This window comes from Cyanistes caeruleus, chromosome 5 (genome assembly GCF_971803275.1).
Source record: "Cyanistes caeruleus chromosome 5, bCyaCae1.hap1.1, whole genome shotgun sequence".
Taxonomy (NCBI): Eukaryota; Metazoa; Chordata; class Aves; order Passeriformes; family Paridae; genus Cyanistes; species Cyanistes caeruleus.
Window position 1 is genome coordinate 59,612,520 of NC_141705.1, and position 24,743 is coordinate 59,637,262.

Sequence of the window (24,743 nt, forward strand, 5' to 3'; positions counted from 1 at the left end):
CCAGGCCGCGGGCCCGTTCCTTAGTTTTGGGGCTTTGTGCAATTATCTTACTTTTTGTAGTGGTGGGTTTGGGTTCTCCTCGTTCTCTGACAGAATTCCTGCTCCTCTAGCGCTGGCTGCCCGTGTCCTCTGCCCTCTACCCCGCTGCCACAGGCCCGAGCAGCTGGCACGCGAGAAGAAGCCGTCCCGGGCAGGAACTGGGATGTGTGATGAGGAAGGGAATGCAGGTCGATGCCGGAGCAAATAACCCACCCTTGAGATGGGCTTGAGTTGCTTTCCTTTTCGCTCTTTGTCAAGTGTGCATCTAGGGAAAGTCCACTGGATATCCCTAGTGCCGACCAGAAAGAGGATTGTGTGTCTGTGCTGACCAACCGGCCTCATCTGAATGATCCAGATGTTTAAACAGAAATAGTTACCCTTTTCCTACTTAATCCAGAAGTTGTGTTAAATTCCCAGCAGCTGAAGGACACCTTTTAGTCTGCAAAACAAGACATCAGTTTAGCCAGGTGCTGGGCACACAGTGCAGGGGGTCACTGCAACCCCAAGGCAAGCTTCATCCATGTGGACACTCCTGAGGAGCAGTGCAAAGGTGTGTCCACACGTGTGTAACCAGAGACCCTTTGCCTTTTTCCAATCACTTATAAACTTACCTCCTCTAAGAAATCAGCTGCTAGCAGCCATTCACCCTCTAGCAGTTTTGTTTGGGGTATTTTTTTGTTTACAAAATCTCTTCTGAAACCTTCGTTGAAAAAACAAAATGGTAGTTTGGAGAATCTGGCTACAGCGGTAAAAGCTACAATAAACAATGCACAAACCATCCGAGACCTCTGTGTTTCATTTTGGCAAATTATCATGAGCCCCAGGGACCAGAACCATTGCCTCTTGCCTGTGCTACAGAGGTTTATTAAAGGAAGCTGTGTACTTTGTTGTGCTTGAGGACAAATTGAGTAAACACCATTTATCCATTCTTCCTTCTCTGGCCGTTAGCATCAAACATGTAAATGCACTTAATGTTTTTTCTGGCTGATGTTCTGCTGTTCAGCTGGCAGTGGAAATGATCTGGTCCCATTCAGGTGGGAAAAACTCTGCTTAAAACTTATGTATGTTATGAGTGAGGCTAGCTCTACTTCAGCTCCTAAGAAGCACTCACTGAAGCACTCACTGAAGACAAAAGTATAATTCCAAACAAAGAAAGCCTACTTTTCCCAACTGAGAAACAAAATAAGCAAGTACAAGTGTGTAACATCCTTGCCTACACAATACAGTGCTACTGTTACTTGTTAAAGACATCTTCAGGCATTCAAAATTCACTGTGTGGACAGGAGCCACATCTAGCCCAGCTCAGGAGAACAGTCCAGGCTATAGTTTGGGTTGGAATGGAGCCAACTGTCCCTTTGCAATACCTGTAGTTTTTCTGTGCAGGACAATCCATGAAGAACAGGCAACAAGAGAGAAGTCATGTGCAGTATATCAGCCATAGTCCTATCACAACAACTCTAATATGATCAGTGGCAGAAGTTCTTACAACAGTATTCTTGTGCCTCTCGAGAAAACTTAGATTTTATTCCATGTATATCTTGTTTTGCCTCTCCTAATCAAATGTTTACTTTTGCTTATTTTTTGGACATAGGGCATGGTAACAACTTCTTCCCAGCCACTCTTTGCAGCCTCCTATTCCAACATCATATGCTAACACCTGTAATTGTCACTGTCTGCTATGGGAAAAAAAAACCCAACAATGTTTGTCTGTGGCTAAGGCCATATAAGAAGGGCTACAAGGACAAGAAGGGAAAATGAGGATGGCCAAAACACTCAACTACATATTTTCTTTCAGGGCATGATGTTCTGAGGGCACTCACCATGTTTTGTATGCATCTTGTAGCAATGTATACACAGAAGGAAAGGTAGGTGTGTTGAGTTGCATGCTATCACATGCCAGATTGACATAATTTACCCCTGGAGTGAAGGCTAAGCTCAGGAGTCAGTGGAAAATGTGTTTCTGCTGCAAAACCACCAAGGTCTCTATCTCAGTCCATTCAAAGCTAGCATGCACTGAATTTTTACAGGTGCATCCTCCAGCCATGCCAGTCTAGAAGCAAAAACACAATGAACTCTGCTAGGCAGCATTTGACCCCGTTTAGTGTTTTCATTCTGAACTGCAGCAAAGGGAAGCACTGATTCCATCAGCTTGTTCCAACAGTTATTTCACTTACTGTGCAAGATGCAGCCTGTGAACGGTACATAGCAGTTACACTTCACAAAACAAACAATCTTCTCCCTGTAATTTATGTGTAGGAGGAGACTTCCATCTTTCTTAGGTAAAGGTTTAGCAGGACCTATGTGAGCCAGCTCTACTGAGTAAGAATTAAAGATAACAGAGATGGTGCTGTTCCCAATTCCTTGTAAGCAGTGGGAAATCAGCAAAATCCCCCAGGATGGCAGTGGGAGTTGTAGGGACAGCTGTATGCTATGCCAGATACACGTTTTGCTGCATGGCAAGTTACATTGGTTTTTTTCTTCTTGTGCAGCTAATGCTCATTGCATTCCTATTTATAGTTCCCATTTTTCAGTCAGTTGTCACAGTTCCAAAATAAATAATGGCAAACTGTAATGTTCCATACTGAGTGACACCAGACACTCTTTTTACCTTCTCAGCATCTCTCCTCTTGCAAAGCTCATCACAGGCACCTGCTTGTCTTTCTCAGAGAAGGTGCGAAATAGTAATTACAGTGCTATAGTTAGACAAAAGAAAGCATTTACAGTTAATCTTTCTTCCACTTTGTGAAGCAACTGTGCACAAGGGATTGCATCAATCATTAAAAAATGTGGAGATATATTTAAATTTCTTTGCGTCCTTTTTTAGAGGGTAAGGTGAAACCAACACAATTGTCTTCCAGTGGTGCAGTGTCATTCCGCTTTCAGGTGAGATGCTCATATACTTCCATTGCATTTATTTCACACATCTCGGGCATAAAGCTACATCTGTCCTCTTTGCATATACTAGTTTGTGGCAAAGTACAGGCAAATCCAGAACTGGAAAGAAATTGCTACAAGAAAGTGAAATATAATGGAAGGAATTTTAGTCTTTTTTTCTTTTTTTTTTAATTAGAATTTTTTTAACATAAGAAAATAGCACTGCTTCCCAAGTTTACACCGCCTAATGTTTTAATCATACAGGATTCTTAATACTTCCTCTGAGAATTACTCTTCCCTTCCTCCTTCTTGCTTGTTTACAGATAGGTTTTGGTATTAAATAAGAGGAAGGGTGGGGCTGTCAAGGGTCTAGTTCCCCTGTCCTGTGACAGTCATGTTGAATTTGGCTGAAATTCGAAAAATTTTAAAAAAGTTAATTCCCCTGTCACACATGTTCTTCAGAAAAATAATGTCCTGCTTGTCACAAGTTAATAAATTATACAATCCCCAAATAGTCTACTGCTGAGCTCATAGCATTTGTAAAGCATTAACACAGTCACCACAGCAGAAATACCAACAACCTGATGGAGAAAGAGTCAAAGAAAGCAGCAGCCAGGGCTGCTATTCCTTCACCCTCTGGGGCCCAACAATCCAGCCCCACTTTGGATAAGAGCCTTTCTTCTGCTGTCAATGTTAGTCACATAGTTCAAATAAATAAACATTTGCATCCCAGTGCTGTAGAATCCCACTTTAAAGGTGGCTGTTTTAAGAATAGCTTATTACAGATGGACATAGTGTGTGGGTATTTTTCTTCCAAGACAGAACTACTAACAAAGCAGCATTGAAAGCAAGAATATGAGGATGAAGGGAAGAAGCAGAACAGAGGATGGTGAGATAACAGAATTCCCAGCCCACAAAGCTTTAGGCCACATCTGTAACTGTAAAAAAACCCCAGAGCTTGCAATTTAGTTCTCAAAATCCCTGCCCTGCTTCAGATTATTTGTCCAGAACAGAGTTCTTGCTATGGAGGTTACAAATCTAGTAGTGCATAACTTGTCATATATAACTTGTGTACAATGAAATACTATTGAAGGAATAAAGCATTGATAGAAAAGGACACCCTGCAAACTTGCTTGTAAACAAGTATTATTACATTGTGCATGTGTGAGTATGGAAAAGAGCATGTAGTTAGCAAGAAAATCAAATAAACTTCATGGTGCTTAATATTTAGAGGATATGGAAAATTTAAAGGTCAGAGCAGTATTCTCTGGGTCTAAATTTTTGCGTACCTGTATGCTAATGATTCTTTTTGGACTCTCTGACCTGCACAGGCAAGAGGCAACCACAAGTTCAAGGGCCTGGATTGTGTTCAGGCCACCTGAATGTGACTCTGCACGTCCAATAAAAGTAGGAAAAAGGAGCAGGTGGCAACAGGGAAGGTGCAGTTCAGCTGAGGTCATTGTGGCTTACACAGCCTCAAAGCCTGATGATCCCAGGAGTGAATCCGAGAGGATGAGATCACACTCAGTGAGGGAAAAATGCTGCCATCTGGTGCCTCTGGAGAAAAAAAAAAAAAAAAAAAAAAAAGAAAAAAAGAAAAAGGATTATGTTGATGGTGTCCTTCATCTGCAGTGGTATCAGTGCTTCTGGTTCAGTCCTGCAGACCTCCAGCTGTCTTTTTGTTGTTAGGAGGTGCTACCATTCTTTAAACAAACAAGCTGAAAATGTGCATTTTACTGTGGTTTGCGTGCAAGAGGGATATCCTTAAGAATTAATGTAATCATTAAGGCAATTTTAGGAAAGATGGCTTCAAACAAAGTCACATCTGAGAAGAACATAGACGTTATTTATTTTGATGAAGTTATGCATATTCACACCAACAGATTGCAAAATGCTTTCCTATCACAAATCATGTATATATATATGTGCATATATATATGTAAAATAATGTATAATAATATATGTATTATTTTGTAGCAGAAGAAATAATCTGTAAGTATATCTGAGAAAGAATCTGTAATCTGTAAGTATATCTGAGAAAGAATGAAGATGCTGCATTTTGCTATCAAATTGAGTGAAAAAGTTTAACAAAACAGGAATTCAATGCATTTCTTTTGCAGAACTGATTTTGACCTTCACCATGGGTGCCCAGCCTCTAATGCCCACTATTTTATTTTATGAGCATTGTAGATTATACTGAGTGCATGTCAGAAGCCTCAGAGAAGCCTCAGAGGACACAGGACCAGACACTAAACACCACTTACTTTTATAATTCGCCTTTTACATCAGCCTATTTTGGATTGTTGTTGATAGAGCCTTAGAGGATGTGCCAAATATGTACTGAGACACTCCACAGTGTTAGAATGAGGGAGTGTTATTTTTGTCTATGATATTTTTATTTTTACAAGCTTTCACAGAAAGCCATAATGGTAGCTTGGAGAGGTTGAAATTACTGATTAAATTAAACCCCATACATTGCTCTATTTTAGATGTAATAAAGATAGCTCTTTCTGGGAACTTAAATTTGTTTATCCCTTGACTAAGGGAAAATCTGAGGGCCACAGGTCAGCTTCCCACTGGAAGTAAACTGAGTAAAGTGGTTCATATATCATATTCATTTTTAGACAGAGCATTTTTGTAACAAAGTGGTCACAAAACCTCAGGAATTAAATTCACTCTTGCAGATAAACTAACTCCTGCAACACCATCGGTTTCCTAGGAGGATAATCTTATCTAAGAACAGCTTCAAACTCATGGAGTAACCCAAGGACCAGAGTCTTTCAAAGGATTTATTGTACAGCTCTGCTGAGCAAAGAAAAGGAATATGTTCCATTTGGTTCATAGCTTTAATGTATCTAGCCACTTCATACATGTTTTTCCTTAAAAAATCCCACATTTTCATTCAAAACAGAACTAGATCCTTTTATCACTAATGTTGCATTGGAGGAACTTGGAGTTTCTTTCTCTCCAATAGCATTGGAATAGCTTGTGGGTACATGGAGGGAATCTAGATTTTTTAGATGTGTACAAAACTTACAGTATAGGAGTAATTTCTTTGACAATCCCTTGACCATGAACAAATCAGGCAACTTGAAACCCTTCTAATATTCTTAGCCATGTCATATAAAACTAGGTTTAAGAAACAACAAAAAAGTTTTGTCAGTGCCTGCAGCAGCCTTATTAACAGCAACTTCAATTGTCCGTCTCCCTTCAAGTTACAGTTTGGGAAGGGAATTTTATTTCACACATAAAAGTGGTTTTGCACAATTTCCACCTCCAAGTTGAGTAACTGAATCATACCAGCAAGGTGATCCAAAAAGATTTCTTAGTAGCCAAACTTCTGGCTATTCCCAAGGGAGATGATGAGAATTTTCTGTAGTAGATTGATAGTGACTAAGCTATCTTCTGAGCAAGCCATGGGAAACATGGCTGGGAAGAGCCCATGCCGTGTCAGCGGGCTTATATTAACCCAGTCTACAGGGTCCACATCTCCACAGGATCACTCTTTAGGTTCCTGCCTTTTGGGAAGAGTGGGAAAACACCAGGCTAAAACAAGCAGGGGTCCAGATATCTGTGGCCCAGAGAAATAGGAATTATAGTAGGGATAAGCTTCAGCTCTGATACATATGTGAAGTCTTGAGGATAACAAAACACAGTTCATGCTCTCTAAAATGACTTGCCCAATGCTTTCCAAATGACTAGATGCATTAACCTCTGGGCCCAGGCTGCCACGATACCACGAGATTTCCTTACAAACCAAATTAATTCTTCTGAATATTTTAGCCATTGGCCTACAATCATTGCTCAGTGCACTCATGCATTTCAAAACTTCCGATGCAGGGCTAAGAGAAAGATGTAGCATGTCTTAGTTTTTCCTTGATTTATGCAGACAGGTGCAGATAATCTGTCAGCACCATTGTCCATCTGTGCACCAGTATACGCTACTTTAAACATGTAGAAATGGCACTTTGCCTTCAGTCACAGGCGGAAAACAGTGACTCCTGGCTTTTTTATGTCATCACTTTAGCCAACCAGCTTTCGCAAATAAGTTTTTTTTAATACACAAAATGGATGCTTAACCAGTTCTGGAAGAAGACACGTGCAAATATCCCATAGTAAAACTACCACCAGCTCAGTATGTGGGCATCAGTTTCTTTAGGCTTTTTAAAAAATTTTTCATACATAAACACTGCCTAAAAGAATGGATTCATCTTTCAACACCCAACTGCCACTGTCAGATGTAGAATGTCAGCTTCTGAAAATGAAGCAGACCCCTCAGCTACCCCCTGAAGCAGAAGAAGTGGTTGCAGCTTGATGAAATCTGTTTCTGAAGTTCAAGCCAGCCACATGGCCGATCACACAGGATGGGGTTTGAACACTGCTTTGCCAGATGCACATTCATCCCAACAATGCTTATGGCTAGCACGTGCACTTACTTTATTGCAGATGGATAACATGTCTGAAAATAAGTCTTGGGTCTGAAAGGCAGCAGTTTCCTGCATGATTTTAAGCTTGTTTTTTTTCCCCCATTAAATGAGCTGATCAAAAAGTACACAAACTAGCTTGCATGTTCATTTTAATCCTCTCATCTATTCTCCTCCATCATGTGATCTTTTCTTCCTCAAAACACCCAACAGCTTTGTACACTGTCAGCAGTAAGAAACCAAGTGCAGGACTCTCCAGAATTTCACAGGCCTTTGACAGAAGGCAGTCCTGAGCGTTATTGCACACTCGTTTTCTCTGCAAGAGCCACCCTGCTCTCTCAAAACATCCAGTGAAGACTCTTGGAAAACAGTCCTTTCCCATAAACTCTTCCTGAGAGTATATTCCTTCATTTGTAGCACAAATTTGTCAACAAATTTGCTTGCTCTCCTCATCATTTTCTCCAATGCCCTCTGAAGAGATAAACTGCAAACCCTGCAACTGGCTTTTATTTCCTCATTCAGGCACTGACCAGAAAGGCATGGGGATATTCTCTTGTTGAGTCATCAGCATAAAATGCTGACTGTCACAATGGAGCAAAGAGATGGCAGTTCCTCTAAAATCTGTGTTCTGGGAAGTGGCCAACAGAGCTGGGATAACCTCTCCTAGCTGATTAGTGGGAGTATCTTCTAGTACATCTGAAACATCACATTTTTCAGCAGAGGCTACAGGAAGGAAATCAAGGTAAAGAAGTGACATTTATGAAGAAAATAATGAATGTCAATTAAATTGCTTCTAATTATTACAGAGATGGACCTGTGCAGAAAACACTTGAGTTCTTCCTTTTCCCTATTGCCTAATTGCAAATCATGCAAGGAGATTTTTCTCTCCCTTTTGAAGGAAAGCCACAAACCACATTTTTAGGAGGAGTGCCCTGCTTAGCAACTCTTGCTAAAGCCAAAGAAGTAGAAGGTAATATTTGCAGAAACACTTGTTGTGGTAATTCTATTCTCCAGCATCTTCAAGAGGTGCCAATCTTTTGGCCACCAAGACCTCAGTTATCCCTCGTAAGGAAGTCTTGGATCTAGTTTATTCTGTGATTTGTGACACAATGTTTTATTATTATGAAAATGACTCACCTTTGGTCAGAGACAAGGACTGCAGGAGAAAACTGCTGGCCTTCAACCTCTGAGCTATAGACTCACCAGATTCTTCTCATTTCCCCTCACCACAGAATCACCCCCAGATACAGTCTTCTCATTCTCCTCACCTGGGAATCACAGCTGGTTCTTAAGCCTACCTATTGCAAGTTTGCAGATAAGACTCCTAAGGAAGTGGCCATCAGTTCAGATTCTACTGGCACAAGGACTGAAAGGGAGAAATTAAGACAATTTAAACAAATATAGGACTAAAGAGTAGAACAACATCCTGTGTTCACAGCAGAATTCATACTAAGAACAGAATTTGTGGTAGAATCACAGTATTGGATTAATTTAGGGGATTTAAACCTTTATATGTAATTTTAAACAAGAAATATTAATTGAGGGAAAAAAAATCCATATAATGTTAAGTTACATGATTTGTCTTTTCCTCCATGACTGTCTAAAGACTGGGTGAAAGCAAGAAAAACAAAAAAACTCAAATATTATTGGCTGACGTGCTGATTCCTAATACTCTGAGAATCACATTTCTGTGACAATTTTCCAGCAGTAAAAAAGCTTCTAAATTAAAGGTGAGATTGCTTAGTCATCAGAACTTGGTGGTGTAGTTGTACCTGCTGTAGGGGGTTGTATTACATGACCTATGATTACCATTCTATTCCTACTTCTCTGTCACACAAACTGCCCAGCAGAATTCCTAAAATTGAAAGGTGACTCAATCTCCCTATCCAGAAATAACATTGATATTTTTTGCATGAGTATAAGCTCTAGCTTGCAGTGTGATGATAAAATCCTTCCTGAGACACCCGGGGAAGGTCTCTGCCATGTAGGAGTTTCCATCACTGTTCCTAGAGGCTTACTGAGCAATTCACATGCTTCCCACGTACCACATTTCCACCATCTGCAGCTTCCACGTGGTTTCCAGATGTCCTATTGCCACCGGCAGCCGCTTGTGAAGCAGCCTCCAGAGCAGGGCTTTCTCACTGTTTCCAGGACAATGCAACATGGGCCACACAGTAGCCCCAGCTCACCAAAACACTATCTCCAGCCTACACCCCAGCATCCCAGCACCTTCTCACCGCCAGCCAGAAGGCTAAACTCAGGCCAGACTCACCCTGTCTTAATTGCAGAAAGTGGTTCAGAGCAAGAGGAATTGTGCCCAGCAGGCTGCAGAGGGGATTTTTTTGAAGGTGGATTGCAGGGGGTGAGAGACAGGTGCCAGGAAGGGGACAGAGCTTTTGGGGGATGGCAGTGTTTTCTAATGGAGATGGCCTGAAGAATATAATTTGTGTGTTTGAGCATGTCCAACCAGGCTGGCCAGCTTCAGTTGGGAAATGCTGTATGCTTCTTCTTGATCATGGAGACAGATCTCAGAGCTGTCTGTTTTGTACAACTGCTTTCATTTCAGGTCATCTCAGTCCATACAGAAAAACCTTTACCTTCTTCCTCTATCATTCTCTTCCCAAAATACAGAAAAGCCTTTTTTTTTTTTTTTTTTTTTTTTTGGCTCAATGAGCAGGTGAGAAGCATGTGGCCAATTCAGAAATATGGTCTGTCCCAAAACTGCAGGACACATTTGCATGCTCTTGTGAAAAAGATGTAGCACCTCAGTAGATTACTTGATTTTCAAGTTGTTGCACCTGTATGGAGTCATAAGGTAGAAACTCACTTGGTGTTTTAAATAGCTGGTTCTGGCAGTGTCATTGTTTCCTCAGGTTTGGGGAGTTTGGTCTGTGAATACAGCTAATTTAGGCATTATACTGCATTCTCTTGGCCAGGTGTGTGTTGGATCAGGTGTTCGTGGCTCTGTGGAATCACCAGGTAGGTGCACTCTTCAAGGCCATCCTAAATGCTGAGGTCTGCAGGCTTGCCTTCAGAGTGACTGGAACATGAAAATGTCACCCCAGTGCCTAATCACCCAAAAAAAACCCCATTCTCAAGCCTCTGCCTCTTCTTCAAGAGGTATTTTTTTACAATACCTTGCAGAGGAGATGCCTGGCACAATCTGTGTTCCATAGCAAAGCAGGTGGATCCTGCAGGAGGGCTGTAGGTTACTGACAGCACAGGAAGGAAGGAAATCAGTATCTTCTATGAAGCTGCAAGCAGCTTCTTCTGGGGGCGGGCACACAAACTTCCTCCTCTCTTACTGTACTTGTCAAATCAGACAGTGTTCAAAAAAACTAGTCTGGTTTTGTGTTCTCTAAAGACACTGGGAGCAGGGAAAGCATCTAGTTTGGTCCTTTTGTCTCAAGGAGACATTTGGCTTCATTTACAGACATCTAAGATTTCATTTGAACTACCGAAATATATTCTAGTGTTTTAGTCCAGGACACAAGAACTGTTTTTCAAAATGCTGCATTCAGCTGTTAGTCTCTTCCTATGTGAATGCACTCCTCAAAAGTCTAGCTGTAGAGATTTCTACTTTAGGGTTTTGTGTGTGTTTTTTAAAATAAACACAATTAACCTGCCCAAACAAACGCCCATCTTTACAGCATATCTAAAGAAGGCAAACTTAAAATAACCTGTTTACTGATGGCTAGATAGAGAACAAAGCTGAATGGTGAGAAGGTTGATTTAGAATGCATTTTCTAAAAAACAATTACTGAAAGAAGAATGTGAGAACCAGGCTTAAACAATGGAGAAATTGCACAATATAAATAATATTTTAAATATAAAATAGTATATGATATATTATATGTATATAATATAGGATATGTTATATATATAATATTTATATTTAATAATAATTTAAAAATTGCCATATTAATCCTTAGTAAAACAATAGTTTAGTCCTTCTCCACTCTAGAAGTACACTAAACTACAGTCTGAGAAAATGGAATATTATTCACCCAACTGTGTTCTCACTTAGGTCAAGTTTAATTAAGAATTGTCTTAATTCAAACAGTAATATCACATCCCTGATAAAGAGCAAGTTAAACCTCCTCTTGCACTGAACATCATCATGTTCCCAAGAGTTTCAGTGTTAACTCAAGTTAATGATGTTTAAATTATTTCCTTCAGTGGGAAGATGTAAAGATCATCATCTGACCTCTTAGAACAGGAGCAGCAAATTAAAGCCTTCTGCCACTGACAGCAAAGGCTGCCTTACCACTGCACCCTCGTGGTGGTTTGCCTGCCTTGAATTCTAACACTGCAGGGCTACATCTTGTAAAAATTATTGCTCAGTTACACTGCTTAGCTTCTTACCTCTTAGGATTCTTCCAGGGAGGTTTTCAAAGTTCTCACCTTCCAAATACCTTTGTCTGGCAGTAGCATGAAAAAAATAAATCACTGAGCATAAATGCTCACCTGTGGAAGTTTTCAAGCATGGAAGTGTACAAATGGGAAGCTGTTTCTGTCTTACAGCAGAGCTAAAGGCAGATAACTTCCAGGTGAGTCAGTTAAGAAAAAACTGGTGTTTTTCTTGGCATCTTGGGCAGCATTCTCTTTTTGACTGTTTTTAAACGAGCCCTTCAAACAGGCAAGGGACAGGAATGAAAGAGACTGGACAAAATTGCCTTAAATCTGTTTTACAAGTTTTTGAAGCTTTTACCTCGGGAACATTTGAATTATCAGATAACTGGGACCTTTTTCACGTATAGTGAGTATACAGATGCTCTGGCCACAAAACCAAACCAACCAACCATGAACCAGAATTTGTTTGTAGTTGGTGTTATCAGTGGCTTGAATAAATCATCCTTGTGCTGAAGACATGCCAAATCTCTGCACAAATTAAAAACCAACCATGAAGTACACAAAGGGACCTTGTCTGATTCTGAAAAAACGCTTTCTTCTGACCTTTTGTGGTGAATTTCTACACTGTAAATAAATAAAAAATGATTTATGGCTTTCTTCTAGAAAGTTACACTTTATGATCTTGTGGCTAGGGATGATGCCACCTGCAGCAGGCAGGTCATTCTTTTGTTTTGCTTTACAAGGGTTTTCACAGAAAGAAAGCTTCAAAGCAGCAGAAATCTACAAACTGTTTTTTCTTACAGCCTCTGTTCAAAAAGGGTGGCATTATACTTGCTGCATACCAGATGAATAAACATGATAACCTCAATGCTGACAAATTACTTAAGAGAAGACAGAAGGCAAATACTACATTGTCTTCTAACCAAAGCTTCAGAGGACTTTGTCCTTGGTTTAAAAATGAGGTCAAATACACCAATGCCTACAGACTAGCACTCTCTTCAATGCTACCCTAGCAAGGGACTAAAAGTCCCATCCAGCCTGGCCTTGACTGCTTCCAGACATGGGAAGTTTAAAACCATTCTTCCTTTTTCTATCACTCTATGCCCTTATAAAAAGTCCCTCTTCATCTCTCTTGTAGCCCTTTTTGATATTGGAAGCCTCTTCAGAGGCTTCTCTTCTCCAGGCTGAACCATCCAAACTCTCTTAGCTTGTTTTCATAGGAGAGGTGCTCCAGCCCTCCAATGATCTCCAGACTCCCTCCAACAGTCCCATGTCCTTCTCATATTGGAGACACGGTACTCAAGGTGGGGTCTTAGGAGAACAGAGTAGAGGGACAGAATCACCTCCCTTTACCTTGTGTCACTTTTCATGCAGCCCAGAACACATTTGGCTTTCTGGGCTGCAAGTGCTCTTTGCTGGGTCACATCAAGCTTCTCATCCACCAACAACCCCAGTTCTTCTCAGGGCTGCTCCCAATCCCTTCACTGCCCAGGCTCTACCTGTGCTTGGGATTGCCCTGATCCAAGTGCAGGATCTTGCACTTGGCCTTGTTCAACTTCATAATGTTCACATTATGTTCAGCTCTCAAATCTGTTAAGGTCCCTTTGGATGGCATTCATCCCTCCAGCCTGTCCACCACACCACACAGCTTGGTGTCATTGGAAAAATTCCTGAGGCTGTACTCAATCCCACTGTCCATGTTGCCCACAAATATTTTACAACTTCTTTTCTATCTGTGCCTGCTTTTTCCCTTTGAATAGGAAGTGCTTGTAAACACGAATTTTTGCAATGTGAAATTACTTCAGTTGTGTAATGACTGTAATTTGCCACTTTACAACAGACCAGGCTAAGGTCAAATTTACACGTTGCTTTTGGAAGTACATCTGGCATTAGGAGAGCCAAGGATCCTGCAAACTGAAGAAAAAAATACCTCTATTCACTTTGCCAAGTAGCTTCCCTAGTTTTGGTTTGAGGCTGAAATTAGCTAGCTTGGGACTGGTTTGGAAATTCATTTTTGCTGAAGAGAGGAGGGCCATTCAAGTGTGGGAAAAACTCTTTAGTAACAAGGTGTCAGATAGCTTTGAGCCCAAGTTGAAAACCTAAATTGTTCCTTTCTATTTGCTAACAATGCTTAGCCTTGAATCAATACTGATTGCATGGGACAGGAACAATTTGGCCACTTTGCTCAAATGTCTGGGTATAAAAGCCTTTAGAAGAAAATCCATCAAGATAAAAAAAATCTTTTAGATCAACACAATATGTTTCGATTAAGCCTGTTCCAGTTAATGTGAAATCTAGAGTTTCATTCAGTCTTTGCTGCATGTTTGGGAAGCCATAATCTCAAAATACATTTGAAGTCACTTTTGCTCAGACAAACAGAAAGGTTAGGGGGTATTTAAGTACCCAGATCCAGATATATGTTCTGCAGGATTCCTCCTAACAGGTCCTGAAGGTTTTTGACAACACAAATGCTCACAAGCTTTCAAATTAATGCTCTCCAGGTTCACCAACTTCTGCTTCTGGGACAACTCAAAACATGAGTCTCTTTCAGCCACAGGACTAGCCTGCATACCCATGCTTATCCTGAATGCACCAAAACCAGATAATGGCCTGCCACATCCTCCCCCCCCCTAAGGTGCTTGGCATGCAGTGTCTGCCAATGGCAGCTTTTTCCAGAAGAGACCAGAAAGACATGATTGCTTCCCAAGACATAGGGAGCACCGGGAGTTGGGACCTGCAGCTTTGGAGGTCTATGCCTTGCCCTTTAGGATAACTAAACATGGAGTTTCCTTCTCAGACAACCTCTGCATCACAGGATTCTACTACAAGCAGCCACCATGGAAGACAGGGTCTCATTCCTGACAGAGTATGGAGGTGTTTTCTAGAGACAACAAGGAACCTGGAACCTGAGCTGACCACGTTTGTATGCTGGAGTAGATGAGCGGTGATGGCTGCATCCCTGCCCCACTGCTGGATGTGGAAGGAATGATCCTTGCTTGGCTCTCAAGAGAGCCATTTGTTCCCTCTCTCTTCAGTGGCAGGAGGTACCTCACCATAAATCACAGTATCGAAAGGCACTGTATTATGTCCAGAAATTTAAGGGGTTCTAGGATGTACAGGAAGTTGTCTGCAGCTGACTCTGCCAGCTCCTCATTCTGAAACACCCAATTCTTATAAACATTTTAAAAAATGTCTGTTACCAAGATTATCCTGGAATCCCCAAACACATCAGGTCATCCAGATTTCTAGCCTCAAAACAGTGTATCATTGGTGCAACTGGAAGTCTGCTGAGACACAGCTTTGCCCAGTAGAAGCTGTCCTTTATTCCTGTGACCTCTACCACGGCTGGCTGTCCCTTGCTATTCTTTCGGTGAAGAAAGTTTCCTAATACCCAAGTTCCGCTGGTGTAGCTCATCCTAGCTATTGCTTACAACTTGGGAGAAGAGACTCACCCCCACCTCAGTGCATCCTTTTCTCAGGTAGCTGTAGAGAGTGGTGAGGTCTCCCGGATCTCCGGATCCCGCAGCCCGGCCGCCGGGCGCGTCCTCCCGCAGCGGCGGGATGAGGAGGAGTGCGGCGGGATGTGCGGGCCGCGGGGACCCCTAGTGGCACCGAGGCCCGGCCGGGAGAGGTTTTAGATCTGCTGCCTCACGCAGATATCTGGTGAAATGCTTGCTGAAAAAAAAAGTAAAGTCTGTTTCTTTGGACCACTCTGTTCAAAAGAGGAAAAAAAACAAGTTTAGTGTGAATTATTGCCACAAAACCGGGTCCACGAAGTGTGGCTGTTTGGTAACACACACTTATTATTTAGCCTAACACTTTAAAGTCTTATAAACCGAGCTTAAGGAGGGAGATGAACTGTTAGAAGGAGGGTCCGTTCAAAAACGGGATGTACTCAATCCAATCAAGCCTCAGCTTAGTGTCCTGTGTCTAACATTGACATTAAGCAGTTGACACCAAAAGCATAAGGCCAGAGCCTTCCTTAGGATACTCCAAATACTCTTCTGACTTCATAATTTTCAGCTCGTGCTAGGCCCAGGCACTGGTGTTGTCTATTTAGGATGTCCCAACATAGTGCAGACATGCCTTACAGTCATGGGGCTGCAACGGTGTGGCACAGTGGCTGGCCCTGGGCAGAGGGAGGCCCATCCCCGTCCCACCCCACCCCATCCCATCCCATCCCATCCCATCCCATCCCATCCCATCCCATCCCATCCCATCCCATCCCATCCCATCCCATCCCCGTCCCATCCCATCCCATCCCCGTCCCATCCCATCCCATCCCATCCCATCCCATCCCATCCCATCCCATCCCATCCCATCCCATCCCATCCCATCCCATCCCATCCCATCCCATCCCATCCCATCCCATCCCATCCCCGTCCCATCCCATCCCATCCCATCCCATCCCATCCCATCCCATCCCATCCCATCCCATCCCATCCCATCCCATCCCCAGCACTCACCTGCCTGCATCTGCCATGGAGCCACCAAGACCATGTCAGGGAGGCAAGAGCTGTTCCTTGCCCTCCTGCTGTAGGTCTTTCTTAAGCAAATACAAGAACAAATAGAAGACAGATAATTCTGATCCCTGCAGGAGCTATCAGCTTCTTAGAGGTAATAAAAATACCCTCTGAAATTCAAAACTTTTTTTCAGCTTTTTGTGTTTATGCAGTTTTTTGTACGCACACGAGTCAGTTAATTGGGCTAAACTTTATTGAAGAAAAATTGTAACCTATTATATACAAATACATATAAAACACAGTCTATTTGCAAAATGTGTGTGGTAAAAATGAGCTAGATCTATTGATAACGTTGGAAGGGTAGTCATGGGCTGGTGTTATGAAGACATGGCCAAGAACAGTCTGGCAGCAGAATGGCCTCAGGACAGCCAGATGCCTGAGGCACTGTCCCTGCATTCATCCCTGCTGTGCTTCCCTGTGTCACTCTGTCAGAGGACGCTGCTGAGGCTCAGAGCAGCCATCTCCAGGCACCTGCCAGGTGCTGGGAGCAGGGCACTGCTGCTCCTGCTCCCGTGGTCGGTGGGTGCCAAGGAATGCCCTGCACACAGCCCTGAGTGCCCTCCTGAACAGGGACTGTCGCTGCAGTTGCTCTGGGGCATGAGTGGCTGTGAGGGAAGGAGATCTGTCTCCAGAGGGCTGTGTGGACATCAGACAAGTTTGTGCCTGCACTCCTGGCACTGAGGGCACTTTCCAGGAAGGAGCAGATGGTGCCTGGCCAGTGCTTGTGGGTGTGATGCTGCCAGCCTTCCCTCGCTGGTGTGGTGCTGGACCTGGGGACATGGCTGGCTCATCCTTGGTGTCCATGGGACCAGTCAGGGCAGGAGATGTGCTCTGCAGTTTGCTGAAAGCCTCTCCTGTTGCTGCTCTGCTCTCATCCTCTTCCCCTTGAAACAGCTCTTGGTCACTGTACTCTTCTAACATGGCTTGGGACTCCTGGCTTTGGCTGCTGTCTTCCCACTTCTCTGAGGGCACCGGACATGGGATGTCCTCTTCCAATATCTCATGGGACTGCTCCTTGTCAATCTTGTTTCCGCAGTCCTCGTCCTCCTCAGCCAGAGGCTCTGGATTACTGGGAACATGGACTTCAAGCCAATGTAGCACCTTCTGCATGCTTGAAATGGCCTCCAATCCCTCCAAGCCTTTTGGCAATGGCTGCCCACGTTTGAGAAATGCATTCCCCTGGTAGGTGAGGAAGGAGAGAGGGGCATTTCTTGAGGAGTTCTTCCTCAGCTTGAGGAAGAACTTCTTTACAGTGAGGTGGCAGAGCCCTGGAATAGGCTGCCCAGGGAGGTTTTGGAGTTTCTCCCTCTGGACACATTCCAAAGCCACCTGAACTTTTATGTGTGTAACCTGCTCAAGGTGACCCTCCCTTGGCAGGGTGTTGGACTGGATGATCTACTGAGATCCCTTACAATCCTATTATTTGTGATTCTATGTGATTCAGTGATTCTGTTATTTGTAAAGGTCACCTGGCTCCCTCCAGGAAATGCCTGCTGAAGACCTGGCAGTAGCAGCTGCTGGGACAGGGCTGTGGTAGATGATGGAGCTGCAGTGGTGCAGTGCTGCAGCTGGCCCTGGTCAGAGGGAGGCTCATCCCTCTGTCCCATCTGGTGCCATCCCATCCTGTCCCATCCTGTCCTTGGCAGTCACCTGCCCAGGTCTGCCACGGAGCCACCAAGATCACGTCAGGGAGACAAGCTGCTCCTTGCCTTCCTGCTTTAGGAGCTTTTCCCTCCAGGCTGTCCTGCTGCCATGGCAGGATGTCATTCCTCTGCAGAGCCCTGCACCTGTGATGGGCCTGGCCAGTTTTCTCCAGCCCTTGCAGAGGCTTCCACTTGCTTGATGTGATGGCTGGGGGGCTCTCACCATCCTGTGAGCTCTGTGGGCGGAGGAGCGGTCTGAGCCTGTCCCATGGAGGGAGGAGGCCTGGGCCTGGCTCTCCAGAGGTGCTGCCTCTGGCTGCCTGTGACACACCCTTGGGAAACAAGATCAGGAGGAGGAAGAGTGGGATGGAGGCAGCTGCCTTGGCACAGCATCCCTCACAGTGCCAGCAAACCCAGCCCCAGCCCCCAGGCAGCTCCATGGGGCCCCATCACCAGCCCGTCTCTCACCTGGCGCATCCAGTCCAGGCCTGGCAGCTTCTTGTGCATATGGGTGCTGGCTTTCTTCAAATGCTTCTCCATGTCTGTCTTTGACAGCCTCTGCTGCAAAGCTGCCAGGGGCTCCAGGGGAGATGCAGGGAAGTGCTCTCCTGAGAGTGGGCACCCCAGGGCTCAGTGCTCCTCCAAAGCCCCATGGCCAAGGCAGGGTCCTGCAGTGTCACAGTGGTCTCTGGGCACCATGCAGCCCCTCATCACAAAGCTCTGGCAGCTGAGCCTAGATCCCAATCCCAGCGCACATATTCCACGGCAGACAGAAGAAATTATACAAAAGCACTTTATCCCTTAGTTCTTATACCTTAAGCAGATATAAGAACTATAAGACAGATAGTTCTGATACCTGAAGAAGTTGTCACCTGCTTTAGAGGTAATAAAAATACCCTATGAAATTTAAAACTACTTTTTCTCAGCTTTTTGGGCTTGAACCAATTTTTTTGTATGCACACAACTCAGATAAACTGGGTAAATTGACAGTTTAGGTTCCTATTCCAAAGGAAAACCTAATACTTATTGTATAGATATGTACAATGAATTTTATTTGTGAAGTATTTGTCATAAAAATATGAAACAGATCTAATCATAGCATGTCTGAAGGGGAATCATAGGCTGGTCTCACAAAGCCATGGGCAAGAGTAGTCTGGCAGCGGGATGGCCAGGCTGTCATCGACACATCACGACCTGCATCCGTGTTAGGGTTGGAAGCTGTTCCTCCTGCTGTGAGAGTTCTCTTCCAGTGTCTCCTGCTGCCATGGCAGGGTGGCATTTCTCCTTGGAGCCCTGCGCTTGGGACGGGCCCGGCCGTTCCACTGCAGCCACTGAGGAGGGCTCTTCTTGCTTGTCAGGGTGCTTGGGTGGTTCTCACCATCCCGAGAGCTCCGTGGAAGCAGTGACGGCCTGTCCCCATGGATGGGTGGAGTCTGGGCCTTGCTCTCCTGAGATGCTGCCTCTGACTGCCTTTGTCCCACCTCCAGGAAGGAAGAGGAGTGGAAGATGGAGGCAGCTGCATTGGCACAGCATCCCTCACAGTGCCATTAGGGCCAGTCCCCAGGCAGCTCCATGCAGCCCCATCCCATCCCCAGCCTGTCCCTCCTGCCCCGTCCCCCACCTGGCGCATCCAGTCCAGGCCTGGCAGCTTCTTGTGCATATGGGTGCTGGCGTTCTTGAAATGGTTCTCTGCGTCTGTCTTTGACAGCCTCTGCTGCAAAGCTGCCAGGGGCTCCAGGGGAGATGCAGGGAAGTGCTCTCCTGAGAGTGGGCACCCCAGGGCTCAGTGCTCCTCCAAAGCCCCACGGCCAAGGCAGGGTCCTGCAGTGTCACAGTGGTCTCTGGGCACCATGTAGCCCCTCATCACAAAGCCCTGGCAGCTGAGCCTGATTCCATTCCCAGTGCAGATGTTCCATGGAAGATATAAGAAACCATATAAAAACAATATTTTTAGTTTTGGATCAATTTTTTTTAATACACACAACTCAGTTAATTGGGCTAAACTGACAGTTTTATTAGAAAATGTATAACCTATTATATTCAAATAGATATAAAACACACTCTATTTGCAAAATGTGTGTGGTAAAATGATGAACCAGATCTAATTATAGAGCGTCAGAAGGGTAGTCATGGGCTGGTGTTATGAAGACATGGCCAAGAACAGTCTGGCAGCAGAATGGCCTCAGGACAGCCAGATGCCTGAGGCACTGTCCCTGCATTCATCCCTGCTGTGCTTCCCTGTGTCACTCTGTCAGAGGACGCTGCTGAGGCTCAGAGCAGCCATCTCCAGGCACCTGCCTGGTGCTGGGAGCAGGGCACTGCTGCTCCTGCTCCCGTGGTCAGTGGGTGCCAAGGAATGCCCTGCACACAGCCCTGAGCGCCCTCCTGAACAGGGACTGTTGTTGCCATCCTGCCAGGGACAGGAGAGGAGATCTGTCTCCAGAGGGCTGTGTGGACATCAGACAAGCTTCTGCCTGCACTCCTGGCACTGAGGGCACTTTCCAGGAAGGAGCAGATGGTGCCTGGCCAGTGCTTGTGGGTGTGGTGGTGCTGAGCTGGCCTGGGTGCTCCTCCCTGTGATGGCCGAACAATGCTTGACTCAGGGATGTGGCTGGCTCATCCTTGGTGCCCATGGAACCAGCCTTGCCAACAGACATGTTCTTGTAGGTTTGCTTCCATCTGAATTTGTAGTCAGAAACTTTTTTTGTGAAGCTGTACATGATACAGCATGGAGTTTGGAAGAGCTTGCTTTTCTCCCTGTCCCAGAATAGCCTATGCTTGTATCATAGATTGTCACATTAGAAATAAGGTCAAAGTATGCAGAGCTACACCCTTCAAGTACATACAACCCCCAGTGATAAGCCCAGCTAGGTAGGTAATATAAGCCCCTATTGGGCAATTAGAGCTCTCAGTATGTTTTCTTTAGAGGTGTGCATGATATCTGCCAGATAGCACAAGTATTTAACTTCCTGCAATCAAAGAGCGGGGTCCCAGCAGCAGAAGTGAAAATCCAGCCTCTTGCTCTGAAAACTCTGAGTGGAACTAGCTCAAAACTCAAGTTCCTGTTGAGCTGGGGACAACTGGCCCAGTCACTTCAGTAGTAGTAATAGTAGTAGTAGCAGCTACTACTACTGCAGGTAGTAGTAGTAGCTGGACAAAAGGATTCTCTGCAAGTAACAGTCCCTGTCTGTTACTTGCACAGAGTATCTATATTATCTATCTAGCAGGAGAAAACTCACTGCTAATTTTCCCCTTCCTTTCCTCAGAAAACCATGAGGAAGTAGATGCAGACCACAGGAAAGCTCTGTGCTCTCCACAGGTTTTCTAAAACCCAAGGATGTGAACAGCAGACACACAATTAGCTGAGGGTGAGTGTTTAACAGATGTTATAGTCTGTGTAATTTAGAAATAAGATTAATTTCTTACCTGACTTGTTTGAGGCTGCAGGAGGTGAAGTCAAATCCAAGACTTAAAAGGGAAGGAACAGGAAAGCAGGGAGAGGTAGCTGCCAGCTGCCATCCCATCAGCACCACAAATGGTGAATACTGACAAGTCTATATCAGTATTGTTGGAGTAAACACCTTTAGGAAAAGATGACAAGCTTGTATATCTTCAGACATGAGGCACATTGTACAAGTTTTAGCAATAGACATGGATGGTCTGAAGCCTTGAGGGGGCAAAAGGTTGGAAATTAATAGCAGACTTTCTATTAAGAATACAAATCTAGAGGAATAAAAAATTCTTGTTAAGAAAACTACACCCACTGTACATGCTATAGGAAATAAAAGACAGGAGAATTTCTGTCCAAATTTTATTTTATTTTTTTTATAACACCTGCTTCAATGAAAGATTGAAACAGTCGAACTAAAACAGACATTATATGCTCATACCATTTACAATATTTACAGAATATACATTTTTCTTTTTTGCTCAGCAGGTAATTATAGCCACTTGGAAAAAAGTGCAAGTGAAAAGAATCACTGGTGTAAAAAGTTAAACTTCCCTGTTGATAATGTTGCAATGCTTGAACTAACAGAAGAAGCCAGTGTGGTAAATTCTCTTTATAGTAACCAAGCATAGATGTCACATCACAGTGATGGATCCTGCTCAGCCATATTTACACCAAGCTTAAACCAGAAAGAAGCTATTACTCTATCTAGAAAATTGATGAGTGAGTTCACAGGGGATACCATCTTCATTTTAACATTGAAAAGCAGAATTGCAGTGTTGAATTTTCTATTGTGCACATAAATAGCAATTAATTTCAAATGCTCTGTTGTATTAAATACTAAAATATATTTTAAGTTCCTTATTGTACATGCTATAAAATTACACTAAAAATTTCAAGTTTCTGAAGTAGCAATTACCCTTTTACATATATATTCTCTATATACTTTTTAAATATTTTGATTTTTTTTGAATACCCAGGATAAAGCTATACTAGCTCCAGTATGGCTGTGTTTTATCATAACATCTACCAGAGTTCCATAACCAAAGCCTCATCTAAAAGCTAGATCTGAAGATATTCTACTTTAGTTTCCCTCTCATTTTCTCTTCCCTTCTTTCCAAAGGTAGCTGTGCTACCTTTTAACTTCAGGTTATGCTCTATCTGGAGTGAGGGCTGAACTTCAGCCCCTCCAACTAATAAGTCAAGTCACAGAGCCACTGATGGACAAGCAGCAGGTGATGTTTTTCACCTCTTGGAGTGTTCCTTCAATACAGGTACAGCAATCTCCAGGTCAGACGTAATTTAACTCTGTCAGTACTTGACATCAACAGGACTTACTTTAGACATGGATTTTGCTGACTTCACAAGGGTGTGCCTTTCCATATAAAAGCTGTACAAGCCCAAGAGCAAAACAGAGTGCACAGTGGTCTCAGCTACATGGTGTTCAACAAAAAGCAGCTTGAATTTTGCAGATAGATCTTATCACCCACCCAAGCGATTTTCTCCATGTTTGTATCCTCAAGTAGCACCAACCATTTAAATTTTAATCTTTAGTATATATACATACATCTTTTAATAATTTATATACACACACATAGATGTTGCATCGGTATGTGGAGAAACTTATTTACAGTTAGTTGGAAAAATGCAATTGTATTAATTTACAGTATATGAAAACAGCATTTGTGCTTTCTGTTTGTACAGCAGTAATTTTCATGATTTCCAAAAAAGTTCATATTTTTATTTGCCTCAAGACATGTTACATGATGAAAAAAAGTTGTAAAACAACCAGGATTGAGAATAATAGAGCATTAATTCTCCTCATATACCCCACTAATCCTACAGAATAGCTGCTTTCTATAAAAATTCTCCATTCAAACCCCTCTGTGGTTACCCAAGTTTGCCTGAGGGTCTTCTTAATAAATAATAACACACAGCAGAAGAACCACACATCCTATCTTGCACTGTGCACATTCATGGGATAAAGGTTTCTGCCTTCACTGAGTAACATACTGGTACACACCACTTAAACCTCACTTTTTACTCAGGACCTCAAAGTGCTTTTAAAAAGAGGGAAATATCCCGATTCCACACAGCATTTAAGAGGCACAAGGAATAAGGCTTGAATTACTGTCTTCAGACACTGACCTCACCATGGAAACTAGGGACTTACGCTTCAGATTCTCCCTGATCTGTTTATTGAGCTGAAGAATTCTGTTTTCTCAGGTAATCTCTACTCCTGGAGGTACACACTTGTTTATTATCTATAAGGTTAACAACAACAACAACAAAAAAGCAGCCGCACAGCCTGAACTGCCCAACTGTATTTCAATGCCCATCTTATTTCCATAAATGTACTTTTCACTTGAAAGCATGAAATGGCTTCATAAGAAAGCTGTTAAATTAAAAACACAGCTAGGTTTAGTCTTCATAACAATTAAGTAAATACAAGTAGTCTGATACAGCAGGCTCTAAGCACTTCCTTGATCAGGCTAACAAGTGTTTTCTGGTCAATAGTAATTTCAGTATCAGCCTATATAGAAATTACTGCCTCCCTGATGTGTTTACACTTCGGTAACTATTTGAGATCAAAAAGGTATTCTAAGATATACAGCTTTAAATAATTCATTAAAAACTTACAGTGAATTTCATTATTTTTTTCTTAAATAGTGTCAGGCTGGGTGCTGAACAAAGACTGCTGCCATCCACCTCAGGAAGTAAATACACAGCCTGTGTACCATTACTTTGTAAGCATTTGAATTATTCTAGGAGTAAGAGATTTTTACTGTCCCAGTAGGAAGTCTTAGCATTCACATTAATTTCAGGAAACATTCACCTTTTTCAGAACACAGACTACTCTCCCTTTAGCCATTATTTATGTGCACTTCTGCAACATTTTTCCACAGGTTTCTTGTAGATGGAGTTTTCTTCTAGTCCTCTGTTTTGACAAACTACCCTCTTAGAGATGGCTGCAAGATCCCTTTTTCAACGAGGTGAGATTTCAGGGTTTTATATACACTTAATTGTTGTTCAGGCTGAAGTATCAACAGCTGTTTTAGTAATTTGCTGGGATTTGGACCCCTGTTAATGAAAAAAATAAATTCTTTTAGTGACCACAGCTCTAAAGAGTCTTTTAGATTTCTTCTTTCTTCCCAAACAATGCCTTCCCTTTCTTGATGGTGCCAAATGATGGATTTCTCCCAGTCTGTATCCTCACAATGCACAGGCCAGCATTACTAGGAAAGCATACTCTTAGCTCAATATAAACAGAAACTAAAATGCATTTCTATTTTCTGTCAAATGGGGATATTAAAAAGGCTTATGACAAGTAAGATTCTTTGATTCATCCTTTATCACTGCAATTACTGTTTTTATTAGCAGATCTTCATTTTGTATCTGTTCCCTGCCAGATAAGCTATGTACTACTGAATTAAAAGGG

The 24,743-nt window shown here is 43.1% G+C and overlaps 3 protein-coding genes and 2 long non-coding RNA genes across 15 annotated transcripts in view; 1 reads left to right on the forward strand and 4 right to left on the reverse strand.

Annotated features, from left to right (window-relative positions):
* Nucleotides 1–379, reverse strand: part of WDFY3 (WD repeat and FYVE domain containing 3) — a 157,489-nt gene extending 157,110 nt beyond the window's left edge. For 2 of the 4 annotated variants that reach the window (XM_086889639.1, XM_086889634.1), the window contains exon 1: nt 52–379. The gene's annotated coding sequence lies outside the window, so the exon portion shown is untranslated. The remainder of the gene's footprint in view (nt 1–51) is intronic. The other 2 variants (XM_086889636.1, XM_086889629.1) reach the window with 1 other exon arrangement.
* A 496-nt stretch (nt 380–875) lies between these two features.
* On the reverse strand, nt 876–18,531 carry LOC111928856 (uncharacterized). 4 transcript variants are annotated; one of them, XR_015286945.1, is made up of 7 exons: nt 17,683–18,188; nt 16,157–17,392; nt 15,143–15,365; nt 11,703–11,804; nt 7,868–8,703; nt 4,203–4,470; nt 876–3,047 (listed from the first exon to the last, which is right to left on the reverse strand). XR_015286945.1 is itself a non-coding variant. In XM_023926317.2 (2 exons), the coding sequence occupies exons 1-2, from the start codon at nt 18,394–18,396 to the stop codon at nt 16,634–16,636; spliced, it is 831 nt and encodes a 276-aa protein (XP_023782085.2). In that variant the 5' UTR covers nt 18,397–18,531; the 3' UTR covers nt 16,389–16,633. The 4 variants fall into 4 exon arrangements, 1 of the variants encoding a protein (XP_023782085.2); XR_015286946.1 differs by having other exon boundaries at nt 1,059–3,047; nt 8,636–8,703; nt 15,143–15,402; XR_015286947.1 differs by lacking the exons at nt 11,703–11,804; nt 17,683–18,188 and adding an exon at nt 18,325–18,518.
* Nucleotides 18,532–18,568: 37 nt separating this feature from the next.
* On the forward strand, nt 18,569–24,422 carry LOC147653163 (uncharacterized). Its single transcript, XR_015286952.1, has 2 exons — nt 18,569–18,739; nt 21,123–24,422. It is a non-coding gene; the product is annotated as an uncharacterized LOC147653163 (long non-coding RNA).
* Nucleotides 18,888–19,671, reverse strand: LOC147653164 (uncharacterized). Its single transcript, XR_002864345.2, has 2 exons — nt 19,478–19,671; nt 18,888–19,337 (listed from the first exon to the last, which is right to left on the reverse strand). It is a non-coding gene; the product is annotated as an uncharacterized LOC147653164 (long non-coding RNA).
* The window catches only part of CDS1 (CDP-diacylglycerol synthase 1), a 249,811-nt gene continuing 246,721 nt past the window's right edge, over nt 21,654–24,743 (reverse strand). For all 5 annotated transcript variants that reach the window (XM_086889644.1, XM_086889643.1, XM_086889645.1 and 2 more), the window contains one exon: nt 21,654–24,385. In XM_086889644.1, coding sequence (XP_086745770.1) covers nt 24,256–24,385 — 130 coding nt within the window. In that variant the 3' untranslated portion in view covers nt 21,654–24,255. The remainder of the gene's footprint in view (nt 24,386–24,743) is intronic.

What these genes read in the sequence shown, in the direction of transcription:
- LOC111928856 (XM_023926317.2), bottom strand. Translation starts at nt 18,396, where the DNA reads ATGGAGAAGCATTTGAAGAAAGCCAGCACCCATATGCACAAGAAGCTG. An exon ending in GCCTGGACTGGATGCGCCAG is followed by an intron (nt 17,393 to 18,324) that starts GTGAGAGACGGG and finishes CTCACCTACCAG; the next exon opens with GGGAATGCATTTCTCAAACG.